Below are 23812 nucleotides of genomic sequence, written 5' to 3'. Positions count from 1 at the left end.
AATGCAGGCAGAGGAAGAGGAAGAGAGAAGAATGATGATGGGTCTGACCTTAGGTGGAGGGCTCAGCTGACAGGACGTGTGCTGCTAAGCCAGTGAGCAGTGAGCAGCCACAGAGGGTTCTAAGCGAGGGAGACAGGACCTCTGGGAGTGATCCTTCCCGCAGCACATGAAGTGTCTCCTCCAAGGAAGAAACCGGTGCAGGATTGCAAGAGACGGGAGAGAGATGTGATAACATCAAGGAGAGTGGGAAAATGAGAAAGGAGCAGCTGCTATTGGATTACAAGATAGAGGGCTGTCCAGAAGCCTTATTTGGCCTAAAATAAGAATGGCATCCATAGGTCTAAGGATATCAGTGGAAGGCAGAGCCCTGAAGTCTTTCCTGAGCCAAAATCCATGCATATGCAGAGGAAGACTCATCCCAGAAAGGCAAGACTTTCACAATCACTTGTCAGCCCATTAACCTGCACTGCAGGATCCCCTCACCCAGTACCACCCCCCACTGTGCCCCCTCATAAGCCACCAGGGGCTTAGCACCCAATGAGAATTGGGTAGTGAAAAAAGGAAGCAGACAAAGGAGGAAAAGAAGAGAGAAGAGGTATGTTTTAAAATGTGCTGGGGAAGTCAAAACAAATTCCAAGCCATTCCTGCAGGAGGAGATTTTTATGGGGCGAGACATCCCCAAAATGGATTCTGAATTATACTCAGCACCTCATAAAGCATGGGAATTCTTGGCATCCAGCTCACACACATGGCCCTCTGGTTACCTGCCCACCCTCCCCAGCAGGATGGCACGCTGAGAGACCCAGCTGGACGCCAAGAACACCTGGCTGGGTGGATTGAACTGTATTGGAAGCGGTCTCAGCGCCCCTAGGGGAGGCTGCAGCCTTTTCTGGGCCTTGGTCTCCCTCTGTGCAATTAGAGGGTGGGTCAGGATAAGCCTGAGGGCCCTGAGAGTTCTAAGTCCTATGGTCTGGAGAGCTGGCACATGAATAGAGTTACAGAGAGCCCCTGCAAACCTCTCCATGTGTACTGGAGGGGATATGTGGTGAGAGGAAAGAGAGCTTGAAGGGGAAATCTCACTCTAATTCTCTCATTAGGTTATGCAAAGATCAGGTGTGGTCATAGGTGGAAAAAAAAAAGGCTGTGATAAGGTTTCATTACTTTTAAAAATATTGAAAAACTACTGCTGGATAAAGAAATATTTGGAATGGCACTCAGGAAGCCAGCGTGATCTGGGACTTAAACAGCAGCTCTACCTTTCTGTGCTAGGTCACGTCACTATTGCAACCACAGTTTTCGCATCTGCGAAACAGCAAAAGTGTTGGGGTATCTCACTTAAAAGGCCACCCAAAGGGAGAAGAGCATGGATGGCAATTGTTGTGGGTCCCAGGAGGGGCCATGAACTCCGACAGTGGAATGACTTGAGTTCCCGACTCCAGAGTTCAGTTCCCTCCTCTTTATGTGTTTTAAGTTATTTTTTCCAGCTTTATTGAGATATAATTGACATGTAACATTGTGTAAATGTAAGGTGTACAACATGATGATTTGGATACACTTATATATTGCAAACCGATTACCACCACAGCATTTGCTAACATTTTCATCATGTCACATAATAATTACCATTTCATTTTTGTGGTGAGAACATTTAAGATCTATTATCTTAGCAATTTTCAAGTATGTGATAAACTACAGTGACCATGCTGTACATTATCCTGTTCCCCAAAAATAAGACCTAGTCAGACTATCAGCTGTAATGCGTCTTTTGGAGCAAAAATTAATATAACACCTAGTCTAATATGATATAACATAATATAATATAATGTAATATAATATAATATAATATAATATAATACCGGGTTTTGTTTTACAATAAGACCCGGTCTTACAGTAAAGACCGGGTCTTATATTAACTTTTGCTCCAAAAGACGCATTAAAGCTGATTGTCTGGCTGGGTCTTATTTTCGGGGAAACACGGTAGATCCCTAGAACTTACACACCATATAACTGGAAGCTTGCACTCTCTGACCAACACCTCACCATTTCCCCAACTCCCCCCACTAACCGCCATTCTCATCTGTTTCTAGGAGTTTGGCTTTTTTAGATTCTACATATAAATGACATACAACATCCATTTTTCTCTGATTTTATCTCACTTGGCATAATGCCCTCAAGGTGCTTGCGCATTGTCACAAATGACAAGATTTCCTTTTTTCTCACAGTTGAATAATATTCCACTGTATGTTTGGACCACATCTTCTTTCTCCATTTATCGGGTGACTGACACGAATGTATTTCCATATCTCGGCAACTGTAAATAATGCTTCAGTGAACAAGGGTGAGCCCCACCCCCCCAGCACACTTTCTCTCTTTAAGATCCTGCTTTCATTTCCTTTGCATATATACTCAGAAATGGGATTGCTAGATCATTTGGTCGTTCTGTTTTTAATTTTTTAAGGAACCTACATACTGTTTCCCATGGTGGCTGCAACAATTTACATTCCTACCAACAGAGTATGAGGGTTCCCTTTTCCTCTTCTTTAAATCAGCGTTTTGGGCAAAATGGTATCTACAGGCTCAACCACCAAAATTGTTGTGAATTCATGCCTCTGTCAACCTGACACATGTATATATATTCCAAAGCTTTCAGCTAGCCTTCTCTCCGCTGATCACCAGCTTAACCAGCGCTCCCCAAGATTTGTGGAAAACATCCTGAAGCTCACAAGCCCTGAGCGCCCACACTAGAGAGTAACCTCCTCTCCGGCATTCTTCAGACTTCGCAGTCGGCTGAGCTGCATTTTCAGAGAGCCACTTTGTTTCCTAAACCTGTTTATGTCTGTTGCGTTTCGGATCATTATAAAATTTAATGAGTTATTGTGAAAATTAAAAATTCATGAGCATCGGAAGAAGGCAGTTTCTACGAGGACATAGTTGATTGTACTGTACAATTAAAGAAAGTCACTTAAGTATTGCTATGAGTTAGGTCAGGTGTGACAACTATAAAAATTTAAAAAGCAATCATAAAACTCTAGAAGAATGACTTGGCAAGCAAACATCTTTAAGCCCTCAGTCTCCTTTAATGAAACATTCGAGATCATATTTGGTGTATTATGAGCAAGAAAGATGTCATGGCACTCCAATCAGCCGACTCAGACTCAGAGAAGACGCCCTGGCCTGTGTCAAATAATTGGCGAATGTATACACATTCATGTATCTTAAGTTAAAGTAAAATGCTTATTATCTTTTATGATCCCCTGCTCTAATAGCCTTTAGCTATCAACTGACCAACTGTCAAGCACACAGCTTCATACAGGAGGGCTAATAAGGTAAGCAACTCAACCTAAACCCAGGTAACCCTGTCCTAAACAGTGTGTCTCCCCAATGAAGTATGAAAAAAAGTCTAAGGAGGAAAGGAACTGCTTTATCCATCACGTCAAATACGGTACCAGGAAGAAAGAGACACCACCCCTGACTCATTGTAATAATTGTCCCCTTTCTGGCTCCTCCATCGCTGAGTTCAGTTTCCTCTTTTAGTTCTCCAGACAGAAAAATTATTTTTGTATCTTCTGACTCTCATATGTATCTGTAGGTATGTATATGTGTGTATATATGTAGGAATGTGTGTATGTATATATGTGTTATGTGCATATATGCACACACACACACACACATACCATAGATAGATGATAGATAGATAGATAGATAGATAGATAGATAGATAGATAGATAGATAGATAGATAGACAGACAGACAGATAGATAGATAGATAGATAGATAGATAGATATATCTCCCCTATATACATGTCAGAAAAGAAGAGAAAATGTGACGGTAGATTCTGGGGCCTGACCATGCATGGAGCAGTTTTGTCAAGTTGGCTTAACATTAAATGTAAGATGATTAGTGAGCTTTCTCTCTTCATTCCACTTCCATAAACTACTGTGGCAGGAAGATTAACCATCTTCTTCCCAATCCATTGTACATGGGGCATGGTGGTGACGCTGTAGTCCAGACGTAGTACCTTGCTTGTGGACTATCATTTTGAAGCTGTGGAATCTTTTGTTCCAATGAAATGCGAGTTCCAGTGTTACAGACAGATAACAGTGGAGTGTCTCTTTAGCTGAAGCCCAGAGAAACTCATACTCCCCGGATCTATCATGGAACCGAGTTTGAAAACCCAATGCCCTAACAAAAAGACAATTTCATTAACATCCCTGAGCTGTCCGCAAAACACTCACAGAGTGACCGCAGACAAGTCACTTCCTCTCTGTGGCGTCACCAAAGGCGGCTGTTCAAGCACATATTTCTTCCATATTCCACGAGGATCCCAGCGTACTCTTCATCATGGTCACCTTTGTGGAATGTGATGGGGTGGGGAGAGGCTTTCACTTTTCCCTTATAATATTCCTGAATGGTCTGAATTATTTACAAGCTTGTATTCCTTTTGTGACAATTTAAAATTAAAGTTAAAAATGCAATAAGCTTGCATGCACTAGCTGCTGGAGTTACACATATTAGAGACGGATGTTTAACTTAGGACGCTTACAGACTAGCAAGAGAAGCAGACAATTAAACAATCACAGTTTTCCATGAAAATACGAACTGCAGTGAATATACAAAGTGCTCGTCAGATAACCGTTCTGTGGGGAGCAAGGAAAGTCACATTGGAAGCCATGAAGGTATATTCCAGCTGGATTCTTAAAAGATGGGTAGTAGTTATAAGGCAGGAAAGATCATTTTAAATGTATATATTAGAGGGAAATCTGACAATTAGGTGGGCAAAACTTAGATTTTAAACCAATATCCTTGTATCAGTGGCTGGGCTAGATCAATGTTTCCCAAGGTGTAGGATGAGAGATAAATGTAAGTGACACGTGAATACATATATATACATAACTTCAGTAGTTACATTACTTTTACAGGCTGTCTTCCATTTATAGCAACTTATTCCGGTGTTCCATTCTTGACAGTGCTACAGAGATTCCTTTCAAAAATAAACACAGCTAATCCCATTTGCAATGTGACCTTGTGCAATTAACTTGATCTCGCTGAACGGCCATGTCTTCATCTAGAATATGGAGATACTAAAAATACCCATGAAAAGGAGTTTTTTTAATCGAAAAGTACAAATGTTATTATCCCAATAGACTGTAAACTTCTTCCATTTCTGGGCGCCCCCTCCGCTCCCCAGAGACTAGGCACAGGGTGTGAGATGGAAGAACCACTAAAAATGACTGAAGGGGCTTAACTCCAGGCAAGGAGAGTTTAAGGTGAACAAGAGCTTTTAGGTGAACTAGGTTCACCCAGGGAACGCAGATAGAACTCATTGCCTATGCAAACCCCAGTTGGTCTTAGTGACTGACCGGGTTGCTGCATTGAGAAGGGATCTGACGCTGTGATTCAGTTATTGATTAGCAATGTCTGATCCCACAAAGGTATCTTCCACCCATTCATTCCTTCATTCGACAAATACTGATTCAGAACCTGATGGGCACAGCTCTGGGCATCTGGAATGCTGGTAGCGGACAAGACCAGAAGGTGCCGTCTCGCTCATGGGGTATCCTAAGCAGCCCAGTCTCCCAGCTTCCTGAAGACGACCTGGCTCTGACAACACTGACTTCCTCTTACACGAGGCCAAGGGGAAAGTGTCATTTATTTGAGGTCACACTGCAAGTGAACGGCAAAACAGCACTAGAACACAAGGCAGATGCTTCCCCATCCAGCACAGTTGGGGACTCAGCAGACTTGCAAAACCTACTGTGTTTTCCAAGGTGTGCAGCTGTCCTTTCTCCACCACCAACTTCCTGTCTTGGGGGAGGGGTGGCCTTCCGTTCCCTGGTTGGAAGCAGAGAACCACCAGAGGAAGGCCATTTCCCTAGAGGTTTCTGCAGTTTGCAGAGGTGGTTTAGAGAGGCCAGGAGAATAAAGTGGAGAGAGAAATGAAGGGAGGGAGGGACTGTAGGAACCCTGCTATTGGCAGACAGGTAATTGGTTACTTTGGGTGGCCAGCTTCTCCAATCTCCCTCCTGGGGGAGGATGGAGAGAAAGGAATTGAAGAAGGTTCCCTAACAAATTACTGTGAGACTGGGCCTGAAACTGTGAGTTGCATCTGGGTTCAGGGTTTGATCTTCAGAGGCCCTAAGAAGGATGCAGAGAGAGAGGGAGTCTGCTGCAGCAGCTTCCAGTCTCAGAAGCCCCCTGAGAAACCCTTCTCTCCCTCCTGGGCCCCTTCTGAGCCTGGGGGAGGAGTTCCGGGTGGGGGGGGCGGAGAGAAGAACCTCAGGGATCACTTGATTTAATCTCATCACATTAGAAATGAAGGGAAGCCCAGAAATCCATAGGGACTTGACCACACCCAGCAGAACGGGCACCAAACCCCAAGACTCCCCCCTCCCATGGCTGCCACCAAATGACCCTGCCCCTTGGGTTCCATGAGGTCTTTATTCACAAGACTTCCTCTGAATTGCCCTCAACTCCCTCCAAAGCAAAGAAAGTGGGGGCAAAAGTACAGGCCTACTTGTTTTGTTTATTTAACAAACACGTACGTAGCACTGCTGAGCGGCAGCACTGTTCTACATGTTCTACAAACTTTAGCTCTTGGGATCCTCGGAACAATAGCCTAATAAGCAACAGAATGACCCAAGGAGGCAGGTACCCTCGAAGGTGGTGATCACAAACCATCATCTCGATTCCTGCCCACGTTTCATTCATTTGTCCAGAAAATATCCACTCATCACCTACTATGTGCTGTGTCCTGCACTATACAGTCTGGAGAACAAAAAGAGGAACAAGACATACTCCCTATCTTCAAGGAGCTGTCAGACAAAGGTTTTTTAAAAAAACAATGGAAAAGACAGCTATGGGGGCAGGGCGGAGGTGGGGGCGGGGGGTCTACCAGGGACTACTTAGGTCAGGGAGACTCCTCGGAGAAGGCACTATTTGAGTTTTGTGAGCCAGAATGAAAATGAACTCAGGGAAGAAGGCAACATTTGTAAAATGAAAAAAGAATTTGGATTTTAGCTTAAGAGCAATGAGAAACAATTAGAAGTTTTAAACAGGGGAGTGGCGAGATCTAATTTGCTTTCTGGAAAAGATCACTCTGGCTACTGCACACAGCAGAGCTGGCAAACTTTTTCTGTAAAGGTGAGCGTTAGCAACTATTTTAAGCTTTGTGGCTCCAATACTCATTGTTGCTACTATTCATCTCTGCTGCTGAAGCGCGCAAACAACCACAGACAGGACATATACGAGCGTACGCGTGTGCATGTGTTCTAATAAATCTGCATGGATGGATCCTGACATTGGAATTTCATATCACTGTCACCTATCATGAAACTTTAGTCTTCTGTGGATTTCTTTTTCAACTATTTAAACAAGTAAATCAGCGTACAGGCCACACAAAAGCAGGCGGCAAGCTGGATTTGGCCTGTGTGCTGTACCTCGTATGGTGTCAAGAAAGGCTGGGAACAGAAAGGCAGCAGGAGACCAGTTAGAAGACTGATACAACACCCAAGCGAGAAAGGAGGATGGTTTGGACAAAGGGGATGGCCGCAAAAAAATATGAGAAACAAGTAACGCTGAGAATCATTCTAGAAATCATACCCCAGGGTTGGCTGACTGAAAGAATGAGAGAAGCAAGGGAAAGGGAATATTAAGGATGAGTCCTTCGCTTAAGTAACTGGGTGAACGGTGGTCTGGCTTCCTGAGATGGGGGAGATGTGGGGAGAGCAGCTTTAGGGGTCAAACCACACACTGATAGTGTGGTCCTTGACAGGAGGAAAACCAGGGCGCCTGACAGTTGCCAGATAAACTACAGGATGCCAAGTTAAATTTGAGTTTCTGATCATCAGAGTCACTTTTAGTATAACTGTGTTCCAAATATTGCACGGGACACAGTTAAGCAAGTATTCATTGGCTGAAAGTCAAGTTCAGCTGGGCATTCTGTATTTCGTTTGTTGCATTTATTTTTATTCAGAAATTTGGCAATCCGAGGTTTAAGCATTCAGGGAAACAACCACAAACTCGATCTAAGCCTTGGAGGAGAAGGAGAAGGTTTCTCAAAGCAGGTAATAGCTGAGCTGAGGCTAGGAGTTGGCCAGGTGAGTTGGGGCCTGGAAAAGCATTCTACGCCGAGAGAACAGCATTTCTGTGCCAGCGTCAGGTAGGGGAGGTATGCCTTGTGCCCTGAGATATCTGCAGGTCATCCATGAAACTAGAGCCTCAGTGTGACTGCGAACGTCAGGACGCCAGGCTAGAGGTTTGCAGGGACCAATTCATGCAGGTACCCGGACCTCCAAGAGTTGGTACGGCCTCCCACGGGCATTCCTGAGTGGGGCTCTGTCCATTTGGAGGAAAGGGAGGGAAGAGCGTTTGTCCAAAGACCAGCTGGGATCCCCAACAGTCGCTCTGCGACTGGCACCTGGTTCTCATTCAAGCCCTGTGTCAGCCCTGTGCAAGCCGACCAGTCCTCTCTGGTGCCTTTCCCTGCTGCCCGCCCCCTACCCTCCTCCACCCACGGCCTCCACTGAAATGATTCCCCCAAATGCAGCTATTACTGTGACTGGAAATCTCTTTACTGCTGATTCTGCTAATGGAAAGATTCCTTCCCTTTTCGGCTGCTTGCAAAGCCACTCGTGACTTTCCTGGGTGCCTGAGAGCAAGGTTTTGTCAGCCTGCTGCCAACAGAAGGGAGAGAGGATTCTGCCCCGCCTGCCTCCTCCAACACCCACCTGCCTTAGACTCAGCCTCTAAGAGCTTCTCTGTCCAAACTGTCCTCAGACAACCCCGGAGTCTCCCCGCTTCTCCCTGGTCCTGGAGAACAGCAGAGATCCATGGTCAATTTCATCCTTCTTTCTGTCTTGCTTGGGGGGAGAGGGAGGGTGAGGAGAGGTGTAAGCATAGCCTGCTGGAGTGGAAGGACAGGGAAGGGAAGGAGAATTTGCATACATTATATATTCCTACCTCCACTTCCTTCCACAAAAGGATTCCAGGTGGCTAAGAGGCAGGGAGCACAAACTGTGTGCCAGACGTCGGGCAGGTGCTCTGCACACAACTATCTCTGCGAGGATCACACGGCTTCGTGTAACTAAAAATTGAGTTTGGTGCTGGGCACTCGCTAAAATCTCATTTACGAAGGGATCTCCAAAACTCAGGATCACAGCAACCCAGAGTACCCATTATTATGCTATCTGCACTTTACTGGTGGGCAAACAGAGGCTCAGCGCGGCGGCATACAGCAGCCTACAGTTAGGAAGCTGTGCATTCGGACTCGAACCCAGAGCTTTTGAACGTCAGAGCTGACACGCATCCCACCCCAGCACACTGCCTCTCAGTCAGAGCGGCTGGGCTACAGACGGGATTTTGCTGCGGATTACCTGTGGGGATCTTGGGGAGCATACTTCTGTCAGCTAGGTAAATGAGGCAGGTGGGCTGGATCTGAAAGGCGTTCTTTTACCCGGTTCTAATATTCTAGGAGAAGTCTACACTACCTCTTTGGATGTTCACAGCATTTGATATCTCTACCTATATATCTGTACCTATAGATATAGAGATACAGATTATATAACATTATATATCCCATATGTACAGGTAATGGAATACAAATCCCGTTTTCAAGGTGGGAACAAAAAAGTACAGTGCTGCTGCTAAGAAGCAGGAGATGGGCAAAACTCCCCTTGGGGCAGGGCAGGGGGGTGGCAAGGAAGGTGCCCATCGGGCTGTGTCTCAGACAACCGATGCCCTGACAACTTCTAGAAAGAGAATGAGAGCTGCTGTCAGTTCCTGGGAGGCCGAGATCACAGGTCTCCTAGTATAACACTTGCCTACATAAGGTGGGGACTTCCTAAGCACCGGAGGAAGAGGGAAGTGGAAAGAGAAGACAAGAAGGAGAGGAGGGAGAGAGGGAGTGAGGAAGGGAAGAAGGAAGGGAACTGAGAAGGCACAGCCACATAGGAATCCGCTTTGCCAAGTAGTCCTGGGAAAATGAGTGGCATCTAGAAAAATTGAGACAAGGCTTGGTGCTCTCTTGGCAAATGAGCAGGAGTGACAGGGCCTCCGGAGATGCTGAGTCAGCTCCTGGCAGCACAGAAATAAGATGTTCTGCCCCTTGGGCCCAGGAGGCTGTCACACCTGCAGTTCCTATCTAGGAAACATCTCCAACTTGCTGGTAATGAGAAGAGGAAGAGATGAAAAGCAAAAGAGTTTGTCAAAGAGACAGAAACTCAAAAATAGTCTGGTTCTGTGCAGAATGGGAGGCAGAGAGAGAGCCAGGGTTTGGAACCAAGCGGACATGAGTGTGGACCCGTTCAGCTGTGTAACAGCTGTGTGATGTGGGGTGTGTGCCTTAACTCCTCTGAGCCTCGGGGCTCAACTAGGACATCCTGTCCGTTTCTGAGCATCGAGGGAAGGATGAAATGCGGTAGCAGATGTACCAGCAGAGCACCTGGGGCAGAGTAAATAGTCAGTACCCAGTTGCAGTTTTCATAGCCTACCCCACGCCAGACTGATAAAGCCTGGAATACCAGCCCCATCCCTGCCGGCCTGGCAGGCGTGCCCTCAGGCGGGAGGAAGGCACATTAGCATAAGAGTCAAGGAGACTGGCATCTGGTGCCTGCTCTACCACTGACTTGCTATGGTGGCTTTGATTTCCCCATCTCTGTACAGAAGGATTTCGTTTAAATAATCTCCTAAATTCTTACCATTTCAGACATTTGACAATCCCAGAACCACGCTGTATCATCTCCCCCAAAACATCCAGTGCCTCTGTGCTTGCCGCAGTGCAAAACTTCTAATCCCTCATCTAGCGTCCATGATTCAAGATAAGGCTTTTCCTCTAATCAAACTGGTCCCATTATTCATCTGATAAACATCCAGAAATAATAAGGAGGTAGGAGAAGGTAGAGAAAATGGCTATGGGAGCTCAGAAGAGGCGGTATTCCAGCTTAGCCTTCACAGACGGCTGGAAGTTCAACACCTGTCTGGTTTTATCCGCTCTGGATTCTGGGATGATACTTGGCAAACCCTGGGTTCTAGTCATCTAAGATCCCCTGAATTAGGATGTGCCAAGCACAGCGGGAGGCACTGCAGCCCCACAGATGAAGAAGGTATGTTCTCCGCTTAGAATCCACAGGCAAGAAGCACATGTCAGACCATGAGACACGTAAGTTCTGCTCTCTACTCCAAGCCACCAGCATCACCTCACCTGAACAGGCTCTCACAGCTTTGCCTGCTTCCATCTTGGCTCCTTTACAGAGCACGCTCAGTAATTCTTTGAAACGTAAGTCCAATACGGATACTCTCTTGCTAACAATCCAGCATGGCTCTCCATTGCACTCAGTAAAAGCCCGAGTCCTGACAGCAAGCTGGATGGGCCTGTGACTCCCCTTTCCTCTCCTGGCCTGGCCGCCATCCCCTCGCCCCCCTCCAGGCCACAGGGCCATCTTCTTGCAGGCTCCTGAGCACTCCAGGTGTGCTCCAGAGTCAGGGCTCCAAGGAGCATTCTCTGTCTGGAATGCTCTTCTCCTGAACACCTGTGTGGCTAACTCCTTCATCGCCTTCCAGTCTTAGGTCTAATCCTACATCCTCAATGAACACCTCTCACTCTATTTCATATGAAAACCAACCTCCTCCCTGCAAAAATGTTCCCGTTTCATTTATTTTTTTCCCTCTTTTTCATCGAATGTATCACTTTCCCACTTACGTAATTCTCTTATTTATTATCTTTATTGTCATGGTCCTCTCCCTCCCTGCCCCCCTCTCCTGCATAGGAGCTCTCTGAATGCAGGAATCTGAGCCTTTTGTTGTCTGGTGTGCCCTAAACATCTGGACCTGTGCCCAGCATATTGAAGGTGCTCAATAGTTCTTCAGGGACCAGCACTGCTATCGCGATCTTTATACTGATAGGGAGTGCCGAGGCCCAGAATGTTCAAATCCAGAACGAAGAGGTCAGGAAAGACTTCCAAGAGAAGTTGACATTTCAGTTCAGTCTTGAAAGGAAAGAAGGGATTTCCCAGGGGTGGTGGGGCAGAGTTACAGAACAAGAAAGAAGGACTCTCAGTATAAGGAGAGCCTGGGCAGAGTCTGATCATGGACTTTGCGCCCCAATAAGGTGCTTGAACTTTATCCTAAGAACCACAGGGAAACAGGGAGATGCTTTAGGAGAGGGTAGTCGTGACCATGTCCATGCTTTTCATGACATCACTCTGTAGGCAAGTACCCATGATGGATTAGACGATCTGGCGACAGACAGACAGACAGGCCAGTGAGTTGACTGCTGGAATCTTAGCAGAGGGAAGTGCTGAGGTCTGACCTGCCAGGGACTGTGCCAATGGGGACGGAGACATGTTTCCTCTTCATGGTTCAAATCCTAATAGTTTAGAACATATGACATCTTGGTCAATTTTTGACTCACATACTGAGCTGTTTGCACGTTCTGGTTTGCTTGGAAGGAAGGTACCAATATTTCAGTCCCGAGTCTGACATTGTATAGTCCCCGCTGCCCCCGCCCTCCAATCCAAATGGAAGTCTTAATGGGGGTTGTTATCCAAAAGAACTACAGACAAGCAGCCAGTGGGTGAAAGGAGAGAAGAGAGCCAGTCCTGCCAAGCACTGCTGCCTGCCTCCTTCTGGGGCACAGAGGCCGCTCTGCTAGAAGGAAAGGAAAACCAGATCTCGTGCTATAGTTAATCTTCTGTTGCCACTAGCTGGTCAGTGTGAGAACTTGGGAAAGGATCAGCACCCTCAAAGTTCAATCCGACTCTTTCTTTCCTCACCTGGAAAAGCGCAGGCTTCTTCGGTTCACCCCCACAGGCCGCTACTGAAAGGCAATGAGGGTTCCTCCCCCCTCGCAGAACCAAACCCAGAAGCTCAGGTTCTCAGGAGAGATTGGAGCCAAGCAGCTGGATATTCAGGCAGCAGAACACATTCAGTTACCCTAAGGGTATTTTTCTTCTGAGATTCTGAGGCTTTGTGTTTTTTTTATTTGTCTGGGATTTTTCGCAGGGGGAAGAGGAGAAAGCAGTGCATTTGAGGATGTTCAACTGAGTTGCATACAGAGACGTGTTTAAACCCAGAGCCGTGCGTTAGCAGTCCCGTGTTGTGATGGAAAGAAGCATGGAGTGGAATTCAAGACCAGCGGGGTTAAGTTTGAACGGCTGGTCCTTAAGTGGGTTTCGTCCACTGTCTGAGCCCCAGTATTACCACATAAAAGGAGGGGTGGATTCAGTGCGCTCCAGCAGTCTGTGATACTGTGAGTCCCTCAATGTTGATAGTTGTGGGAATAGTTTTCATGACTGCACCCAAAAAAGTCCCTGTCAGTGTACATCCTTCTCTCCTGCCAGCACAGGTGTTTACACTGTCCTGGGCAGCCAAAGACCAGGGTACAGCAAAGCAAGTAGAAACAGGAGGCGTTGCTTGCCAGACGCCTAGTCAGACCTACTGCTGGACCTGCTGTACATGAAAATTATAGAACCAGCTTATGGCCTGAGGGCCTAGTTCAGGAAAACCATCAAGCTCCATGTCACACCAAAGCTTGCCGAGCTATGCTGTGCCGGCTTGTGTCACTGACCCCCAGAAACAGCAAATCTGGTTGGCCCTGAGCAAACTTCAGCCCCTCTAATACAGCGGAAACAAATCCTCCTCTCTCTCTACCCCACTTCCCTCTCAGTAATACACTACTTTCTGAGGGCAGGGCATCTCTCTCTGCACTGAGTATGAAATAGGCTTCATCAGATTAGAGCTGGCAAAGGGGTGGGGATGGACTGAGGGACGTGAGGGCAAAGGGGGGAAAGACTCGTATAGAGACCACTGAACACCCCTCTCCCCACTCCCAGGAGCCTGGAACATTAGAACAGGACGGGACCTTGACGTTTCAGGGCTACTCAGATGCTGACTCTAGTGCTAATGGACCTGGTGTCAACGATTAAACAACACAGTTTTGTTTTAATCTAGCTTTGTTTGAAAACATCAAATTCCCCATCTTATCCACCCCAGAATCTCTCTCTCACATACACATACAGTAAAAACACAGGTACTGATTTTAATGAATATTCTGTGGTGAAAAATCCCTTCAGAAAACCCAGCTGTTCTTCCTCCCTCTTAATAACTAGTATCAACCTGCAGAATCAAACCAGAAATCGAAACGGGCCGATAGCCTCAGTGTCTCCCTGGGCTAGATCCTTTCTCCAGCCCAAAGCTGTGCAGTCTCTGCTTGAAGGCTTCCTCCCATGTGGACCCTACCATCCGTCAGGGGTCAGCACGCAGGCTTGTTGGACAGCTCCCTGGGACACACCCTCCTGTGGGCCTGAACTCTATCCCCTTAGGTTCTGCAGCTTTAAACATTCCTAGAACCAGGCAGGCGAAAACACCTCCATCATTCCCTGTTGACATTTGAAGGACTTTGGTGGACTGTTTTCCTGAGGCTAAACTCCCTGCTTTTAACAACCCTCTGACCAGTCTCCTGGTCCCTCCTTCCAGAGGTTTTTCTCTTTCAGTATTCAGTTTTGTCATTGCAGAACTGACTAAGTTAGCATTTCAGACTGTGTCTTTCTCTTCCATGCAGGCCCATCATCGTCCTGCAAAGAGCCTTCCTTTGGGACAGCTCTTCAGGACACTGCCAGATCGCCTCACGCAGGTGTATTGAAGACATATTGCTGGATGGTGTTTCCTTCTTCACGGGCCCTTCCCCAAATACAGAGCACACACCTCACCTGCGTGAGTTGTGTGACAAGGCAAGTCCTTAAGACATTCTGACAAGGAAGGGGTATGCTATTGTCTGTCTTTGCCCCCCTTCTGCTGAATCGAGGCTGGCAGTAAACAGTCCAGCTCGGCCACCGTGAAGCACAGGAAGAAGGAAGTCACTGCCCTACCTGCGGACAGGAGAGCGAAACCCACAAGAAACCCCAGGGCTGCCTGGGGGCAGATGAGGACTGAGTGATCTGCAGGTTCACCTCAGAAGCCCTGCACCGGCAGCTGCTCCTGTTCAAGCTCTTTCTTTTCAATCAGTCCTTCCCAACACCCCCATGTCACTGGCAAAGGAAAGAAGCCAGTAAGAGGCAAGAGGAGCTCGTCAGAGCTACAGAATGGGTCAGGGCACTTCAAGTGCATATGATCTCTACCTCCAAGGATTATTTTAGGGCTCATCTACCCACTCATGTCACAGCACAAAGAACTGAAGCTCTGGGAATTCCGTGACTTATTCAAGGTCACTGTGGACCAGAGCTGAGATTCCAGGGCCTCAGCAACTTGAAGTTCCCGAGCCGTATTGGAGCATTCAGCTTGTCTTCCAGTGTAGCGTTCAAGCCCTAGCTGTGGTTTTATCCTTCCCAGGAAGGATGCCTAGCCTCCTCCCAGTCTGTAGAGATGTCTTCCCTCCTTGATGTCACTGAATGTGTCATCTCCATCACTCGTTAGCACCATTAAATACAGTGCCCTTTGACATTCCATGAGTCATAGAACTTTGAGCTGGTAGGGTCACTGGAGGTCATTTAATTCATGCCTCACGTTCAAACTCTCCTACTTCAGCTCACCCATGCAGCTGAAGTTCCTTTCGAGAAATGTTCTTGTTGTGTGGATGAATTGTTATCTTTCTCTCCAGAACCCAGCGCCATGCCCTGCATACATGTATAACCAGCCCCTCGATGTATATGTGGCTCAGGATGGCTATTTAGCAATTACCAAGAATGTAGGTGTACAGTAGACTGAGATTCCCGTTCTGCCAAGTCTGCCATTTATTCACAGTCTGACCTTGGATTAGGTCCCTGGTCTCTCTACGAATGTTTCCTAACCTGTAAAATGGCAGTAACAGCAGTGCCCACTAGATATATGTTATATGAATTAACAATAAAAGACAAGAGGAAAGCGCTTAGCACCACATTAAGGGTTCAATAACTATTTGCTATTCCTTGATCACTTTCAGGGAAATTCACTTTGTCAATGCCATTGACTTATAATCAGATTCTAAAGAAGAACCCCAGACAAAGAAACCTGGGGAATCTTTCACCTCTGAGGGAAACCTCCAACTACATAAAGCAGGATGGAACATGATGGGAAAAGTAGAAATATGAAGAGAGAAAAAGACCGGAAGAAAAGTCATTTAAGTCTGGGCATGACCAATAATACAGCCAATAACTCAAACAACAGAGGCAGAATGGAGGGAGACAGGGCCAGGTATGTATAGGTAACTCTTGTGAAAGAGGATGGTAGGCAGTGTGGGAAAAACTACCTTGAGTTCCCCCAGCTGGAGTCAGTAAAATGGGGATTCTATCTTTTATTTGTCCAATCACCCCTTTAATGCCAGGTTATATTTTACCACCACCAACTCTGGGCCCACAACCCACAGCATGGCCTGAGGGCTTTGGCAGACACCATCACCCCCTAGCGGTGGCTCACACACCCCACTATTGGCAGAATTTGGCATGTACTGACGTTGCACGCCCAGATGTGGCATGTGCCATCTCCAAAACCTTCGGACAGGCGAATTAGTAATGAAAGACTCGCCCAACCCACCAAACACAAACACTCAGCTTTTAAACAAAGGGTGTTTAAAAGGTCTGGGGATGGGATGACGGGATGGGGAAAGATACGGCCATAAATGGCACCCCCGACAGGCAGCAGCCCTCATTCCCAGCCAGCCTGGCGCTCCTGCAGCTCACTGTGCACTCCGTGTTTACATGCAAACAGTAGAAGACCAACACAAATAAAAAGCCCACGTCTCCCTACACAGCTCCTGCTATACTAGGCCATCTGGTGACTACCTCGCTAGCCAAATCCCTGGGGGGGGGGGGGGGGGCGCCTTGAGCTGCCAGCCCAGGGCGCTGCAGGGAGGCGAAGGAGGCGGGGAAATCAATTCCTACATGCCTCCAAAAGGTCTCAGAGCTGCCAAGGAGAACAGCACCCAGCCACTCCACAGCAGGCAGTCTCCAGTGGCCAGGCTCAGCCGCCCTGCATCAGAGAAGGGCGCAGCTTCCAAAAGCAGGGTGCCAGGAGACTCTAGAGCTAACTCACAGGTCCTGCCTGGGGTAATGGAGACCTCCAGCTCCTCACTTAGCTCCACACTCAGTTTGCCCAGCGCGCTCCCCGACAACCATTACCTCTTGAAAGCCAAAGTTTAAAAAGGCAGAGATTGCCAGCTCTAGGAATTGGGGGCGACTCCTATAGCTGGCTGGACCGGGTCCCATACATAGTTGGGGAATTGGAATGTCCTGGGGCCCTTGCTTCCAAGTAACACTATACCCCCAAATATCCCCTTCCCCCACCCCTTATTTGACCAGTCATTTAAGGGGATTCCCACTCCTGTCCTCCCAGGGGACTCTGGAGTAGAGATCAGGAACGGAGGAAGAAGGTTGGAATTGGAAATGGGGTGGAGGGATACCCTCAGTGTTGCCCAAAGGACCCGACCCTTGGGGGAGGCTGCAGGAGTTAGCCCTGAGTCCAAGGTTAGCTCTTCACCAGAAGGAACCCCGTCTCCACCGTCATCCCGTTCCGTGGAAATGGGCAGCCCCACAGGTGCACCTGTGTGTCCTGCCTGTGTGTATGCTAGGGTGTGTGTCGCACTGCCAGATGCGCTGCTGCGGGAAGTCCCCTGCTGCCTTGCCTCCAGGAAAGCTCAGCGTGCTCCAGTTGCAGCCAGCTGGGGAGAGCCCAACGGCCAGACACTGGAGGGCCTGGCCCGTGCTCAAGTCTCCCCAGGCAGCCAGCATGAAAAGGAAGGGGCGGGGGGGGGGGTCACAAAAAATACATTAACAAATATTATGGCTCCCGGGAGAGAGGAGTCTGGTCCATTGATTACTCTTCGGGGCTTCTCGGACGAACAAAGAGTTAACCTAAGAGGTTCAAGCCCGGATTCTGAAGGCGCTGACCGCGAAGGCTCATCACCCCGGAGATGCCGGAGCTGAACTGTATCCAAGAAGTCAAGGATGAGGCAGAAGAGCTGGGGAGTCTCCCAGCAGCGAGCCCCGTGCCTCCCAGGCGCTGTTGTTGACCAGACTCTGACAACCAATCGCGCCCCGCGCCCCCAAGAGGGGAGGAGAGAGCCAGCGATCAGGGAGCGCGGGAGAGCTAAGGGGGAACAACATTTTTGTACGCGCTCTCCGAGATAATTAAGCTATCAATTACCCGGGTGGGAAATCAGCTGCGCTTCCCACAGCTCCTCGGAAGGGCCGACTCCTCCGGGATTCTTGCTGGGAACCAGCAGGCAGCAAGCTGCTGGCGAACTTTCTGATGAACTTTTCCATTTGAGCCCCCAACCCCCGGCCTCACCACCACCCTAGCCTTTCCCCTTCCATTTTCTAGCTTTCAAGTTATTATTATTAGCCAGTGGCTGAGATTCGAGGACAAACCTGCTGGCCGCTGGGGGTGGAAGGGGTGGGGGTGTAGAAAGGCAAATGCGACAGCAGGGGTTGGCGGGGGTATAATTCTGAAAGTGGAGACCTTGGGCTCAGAATTCCAGTCCTCAAAAATCACTCAATCCTCCCCTGCCCCACTTCACAGATGGCCAAAACTGAGGCCCAGAAGGGGGAAGAGACTCGGCCAAGGTCACCCAGCCCTTTCGGAAGACGAGTTTATGTGGACGGGTGATTCTACACAGAGCTTCTCCGCTCGGATTCTCGAGAAAATCTATCCCGAAGAGCAGAGCCAACAACTCCGACGCTAGGGCGAAGGGGCGGTAACCGCGGCGGCAGTGACCGTGCCGGGAGGAGCAATGGGCGGCCGGCTCCGCACCCGGCTTCGGAGCGGCGGACATACCCGGCCCTTAGTTCGAACACACTCAGAGATCTGGGGTCTCCGGCGACGGGGACAGACAGTGGCAGAGATCAACGTGTGGACTAAGCGACTGAGGGACAGGTCCCCACTGCAGAAGGGCTGGCACGCCCCCGGGCTCCCGCCACGCGCTTCCGGGACCTCCTAACCCACAGTCCTTTCCAACCACCTGTACGCCCTCGGGGCCCCTCAGCTGCCCTCTCCGCACACCGCTGGGGGCAGCCCGGGGCGGGGCTCCCCGGGGCGCCCCCACCCGTCAGACTTCACTTAGGGGTGCACAGTTCCTTGGGGTCTCGCGTGTGCCGGCGCCCAGACTTACCCAGAGTGAAGAAGGGCAGCTCGGTGTTGTCCAGGTCGTCCTGGACCGCGATGCGCCCCGGCAGCTCGTTACGCACAAAGAGCAGGAGGCGCGACTCGGCTGTGGCGCCCGCGGAGCTGGCGGAGCCCGGGGACGCGGCGGCTGCGGCTCCAGCCCCGGTCCCAGTCCCGGCCCCGGTTCGGGCGCCGCTCCAGCCGATGTCGCTCTCCCGCAGGGCGGGCAGTGTGGACACCGTGACGGTCTTGAGCCGGCAGGGGCTGTCGGGCTCCCGCGAGGCGGCGGCGGTGGCGCCGGCCAGCAGCGGCGGCGGCGGCAGCAGGAGCAGGAACAGCAGCAGCGGCGGCGGCGGCGGCGCCGGGGGGAAGCCGAGCCTCAGCCGCCCCCAGAGCCCCGAGCTGGGGCCGGGGCTGCGCCGGGCGCCGGCGGCGGCCATGGCGGGAGGGGCTGCGGTGCTGCGAGCCGCGGCCGCGGCGGTGAAGGAGGAGGAAGAAGCTGCGAACGCTAAGCGAACCAGGACGCCGGAGCTAAGGAGCCGTGGGAGCCGCTCGCCAGCAGCCCCCAGCTCCCGGCTCCGCCTCCCGCTCGGCCCCGGACCGCCCCCCCGCGCCGCCTTCCCGGGCTCGCCGCCCGGCCCTGCTCTGGCTCCCCCCGCAGACCCCGAGCGTTTCGGAGGCTCCGCCCGGCCTCGTGCAAATCCCAGTCGCCCCCTCTCCTTTCCCAGGATCCCCCAATGCCGCTCTCACAGTGTTCTTTAGCCACACCACCCCTGTCCAAATTCCTAAAACGTAGGGACCCCCTTCAGGCTTCCCCTAATTTCCCCGGGCTCAACCCGGCTGGCTCACCTTCACCCACCCCTGGCTCAACCCAGAAGCTGCACCTGGGGGCGCCTTAGCCCAGCGTTGCTCCAGGCCCCGCCTTCTTGGGGGTAGAGGGCTCTTCTGGGTGGCCAAGACTTAACTTTGTCTCCCCTCAATCCCAGTAACAAGTCCTGTGTCCTTTTCTAGTCCCTGAAATAATCCCTTGTGGCTTCAGAGCCCCTCCCAAACCTACTGCCAACAACTCACGCAACCATTCTCCCGTTACCAGGACCCCACCTCTTCCCTCCACCCAGGCCTCCGCGGATACACTAACTGCTAAGGGCCCCAGAGGTGTCCAACTCCATTCTGCGGCCCTCACCCTCCCAAAATGCCTCAGCCAGGAGACTGGCCCCCTAGCTGCCTCCCTGCAATCCAGCCCACTCACGCGCTTTTATTTTGGATTCCTACTCCTAGCTTGGAGCCGCTCTACTTGGCTGCTTCTGCTTTCTGTGTGAAATTCCTGAAAAGGGTGCGAGATAGAGACCTAGTACTCTGTCTGCCTGGGGCTCCCATGTGGCCCCTGCATCCTCTGACCCATTCCCAGAGGAGGAGTCTGTTCACCACTTCTTCACCCCTAGTACTTCCCTTCCCAGAGTCAAGTTGAGCTGTAAACCTGAGACACATGGCAGCCCTTGGCCTTCAGCTGATTCTGCCTCTGACACATACCTGGTATCCTCCACGGAACTGTCACATCTGCAGGGATCCAGGCTGGAGCAGGCCCCCTTCTCCACTCCCCGATTTTTCTTCATCTTTCCTCTCTCTGTTCTCTTTCATCTCACCACTCATTTCCTTCTTCCTCTTCTTGACTTTAATCTTATAAATGCTTCCTCCCTATAATTTGTGAGCCATTTCCCGTCTGTCTGTACTGTATTGCTTGCCCATCTACACCTTTTGTGCCGTCTCTGCATTAACCCCTCTCTTCTTAATTCTTCCCTCTTCTGCCTCTTGTTGCCTTTCGACCTTTAACCCTTAAGTGAATTGCCTTTTTCCCTCTCCCATCACATTTTATTCACTTTTTTATGACTTTGGATAAAGGCAGAGGACTGAAAATAAGGCAATATCAAAGCCTGTTTTGTGACCTTGGACTTAATGTTTCTGAAGTATTCTCCAAGTGTTAGTCATGTATATATGTTAGCTTTTATACACAATCATAATCCAATGAGATGGACATTATGACTCCCATTTTCCAGATGAGAAAACTGAAATCAGAAGGTCAGGGAAGTGAAGGGACTTCCCAAGGTCACACCACTCAAAAGCAGAAGAGGTGAGATTTGAACTCCAGACTTCAAAGCCTTGGCTCTTTCTATTAAATCACACTGTCCTCAGTGACCTTGGAGAAGCCCACCTAGCAAAGATGTGTAAGGCACATCTACAGGAGCACATCTGGGTCTGTTTCAGCTCTGAGGTTTATATGGTACGCTTCTCCTGTCTCAGTTTACTAATCTGTGAACTTGGGGGGTAGGGGGGAGCTGGCCTTTCAAGTCCTCTCTCATTCATCTCCTGCCTCTCTGATGCCTGCTTCAGTTCATTTACTCCTCCAAATATGTCGCCTGCCTCCCTCAGTCCCTCCTTTGTACCCTACAATCCGCCACTATCCTCTGCAATGGGGCTTTCTGATTCTCTATGCCCCTTTCTTCAAATATGCTGACATAGTCCATTTATAGAAGTGCATACCAGGAAAAAAGGGCTCCCTTATGTGAGGCAGAGTCTGTGCAAGTCCTTCATGGACCTCTGGTACAAAGGCCTGTCGAATGCCACCAACACTTTCATTCATTCATTCACCACCAAATATCCAGGGCTCCTACCAGGCACTACATGGGGATGCAGAGATGGATAAACACAGCTCCTGCCCTTGGAGAACTTATAATGATGGGGGTGGGGGAGGGATGAAACAGGCACAGAAATACCTCAGATACCAGGCAGGCAGGCAGGCAGGCGGACGCACAAACATGTCGTTCTTTTTTGAGTGCTTTGAAACTTATGTTTGGAGAAATCAAAGAAAGCTTCCCAGAGGAGGTGGCATTGGAGTTTAGTCATGAAGAACCAGTAGCATGGGGGTGGACAGTCCAGGTTAAAGCTGGCGTTTGGGATGCTTTGCAACTACTCAGCATTTGAATCCCTTTCCTACCTCAGAGGGTGCTTCATTCTCCGAGGCACAGCCTACCTCCCATGAAGAAGCTAAAATTTCTAGACACTTTCTCAGCCTCCACTTCAGTTAGGACTTAGGCACATAACTCAGGATTTACCAATCAGATTCACCCAGCCCAGAGGCAGGGAAGGAAGCTGGAATCAGGCAGAATCCACTTGGGGACCAAAGTGGCAACTGTTGGGGTAGTTACATCTGGGTTCCCCTGCTGGTGAACATGATTCTTACAGCACTGCTCAGAGCCCAGTGTCACTGGTGTCAAGAGTGTGAATTATCCTATTTATGCCCGGCTGCAGCTGCAACAATAAGATCGCCACCAGCCAGTTCTCTGCTGTGGTTGGGAGCGGTGCTGTCTGCTCCATGGACTCAGCCCAGATCCCATGCCCTCCTAGAGAGTCTAAGTAACCTGATATCACTTTACTGAATTCTGTTGCTGTTTAAATGATCCAGGATCGGTATTTGTTGCTTGCAACTAAGACACCTGCCAGAGAACAAAGAATGTGGAACAAATGGAGGGCAGAGAGGGCAAAGCATACGAAGGGAATGGAAGAAGTTCAGTGAGAGGGAGAGGGAGTGAGTGAAGACACAACGGAAAAGGCAGGCAAGAAATTCACTGTTCATTTTGAGGAGGACCAGCTTTACCTAGTGTTGAATCTGTAATGACCACAGGAAAATAACTCATATTTTGAATGCATATTTTGCTACTTCAAAATTTTACATAATATATCAATGAATGATGGTAATTTCTGCCTTCTGGCAGCAGCAAGGCTCCAGAAATAATTATGCAAAGCGCGTAACATAATAGGTGCTCAATAATGTATAAGGGCTGCTGGGATGCATAGTCCCCGCAACACCTGGAGTAAGGCTTGTTATCCCCATTTGATGGATGTGTTGTTTGAGGTCCGGGAAAGCTAATACACCTGACTCTGATCGTGTAGTTAGCAAGAGGGCGTGCCGCACACGTGTGTCTGACTCTGAAATTCTGGCTCCATCTGCCACAGCATGGCACCTCCCTGCTCTACCCTCCCCCACCTGTGCCCAATACCCTGGGACTTCCCTATTCCCACTCTCATGCCCTGTCCTGTGACACCTGGGGGCACCGCTCTTCTCTCCCCAGCTTCTCTCTCCCCTTCTCCTTTCCTCTTCACTAGTCACATTTCATTATTGATTTCATTAGTTACATTTCATTATTGATATACTTTATTCCCCTCTAGGGTGCCCTTCGTACCCCCTTCTCTGACTTCACGGATCTGAAATTCCTTTCTATTCCTTTCGAACTCCTTCCCAGTCCTCCGAGCAAATGCTTCCTCTTGCTTCATCTTTCATCTTTCTTATTTGTCTTTCTAGGGAGTTTTGCAACATTATTTTTTTTCTTTCCTCCACCCTCCTTCCTTCATACTCTGTTCTGTTTTCTTAAAATTCCTTCTATTCATCCCACCTGACTGAGGCAGCCTAGTGTGGCTGAAAAAGGTGGGGTTCGGGAGGCTGACAGGCTTGGGGTTAGATATCGTCTTTGCTATTTACCTACTGAGCCAAGTCACTTAGAAATGCCCCTATTAGACCTTTCATTTGCTCATTTGTGAAATGGGGGTAGTAGTACCTGCTTTGTAGGATCATTATCGGAATTAAATGAGGTCACATGTATGAAAATATATAGCCTATATTAGATTCTCATTAATGTTATAAGTAAATGCAAACATTTTATGGTGACTTCACATCACTACCTGTTACTTATC

At 49.1% G+C, this 23812-nt stretch overlaps 1 protein-coding gene and 1 pseudogene across 4 annotated transcripts in view; one reads left to right on the top strand and one right to left on the bottom strand.

Moving 5' to 3' along the window:
* ASTN2 (astrotactin 2) overlaps positions 1 to 19651 on the bottom strand; it is an 839436-nt gene extending 819785 nt beyond the window's left edge. For all 4 annotated transcript variants that reach the window (XM_074330924.2, XM_019731189.3, XM_074330925.2 and 1 more), the window contains exon 1: positions 19074 to 19651. In XM_074330924.2, coding sequence (XP_074187025.2) covers positions 19074 to 19506 — 433 coding nt within the window. In that variant the 5' untranslated portion in view covers positions 19507 to 19651. The remainder of the gene's footprint in view (positions 1 to 19073) is intronic.
* LOC109447132 (BOS complex subunit TMEM147 pseudogene) overlaps positions 19505 to 23812 on the top strand; it is a 98922-nt pseudogene continuing 94614 nt past the window's right edge.

This window comes from Rhinolophus sinicus, chromosome 16 (assembly GCF_057876585.1).
Source record: "Rhinolophus sinicus isolate RSI-liver-muscle chromosome 16, RSI-T2T, whole genome shotgun sequence".
Lineage (NCBI taxonomy): Eukaryota > Metazoa > Chordata > Mammalia > Chiroptera > Rhinolophidae > Rhinolophus > Rhinolophus sinicus.
Note: the sequence above shows the minus strand (reverse complement) of the source record. Positions and strands in the feature narration are given on the sequence as shown.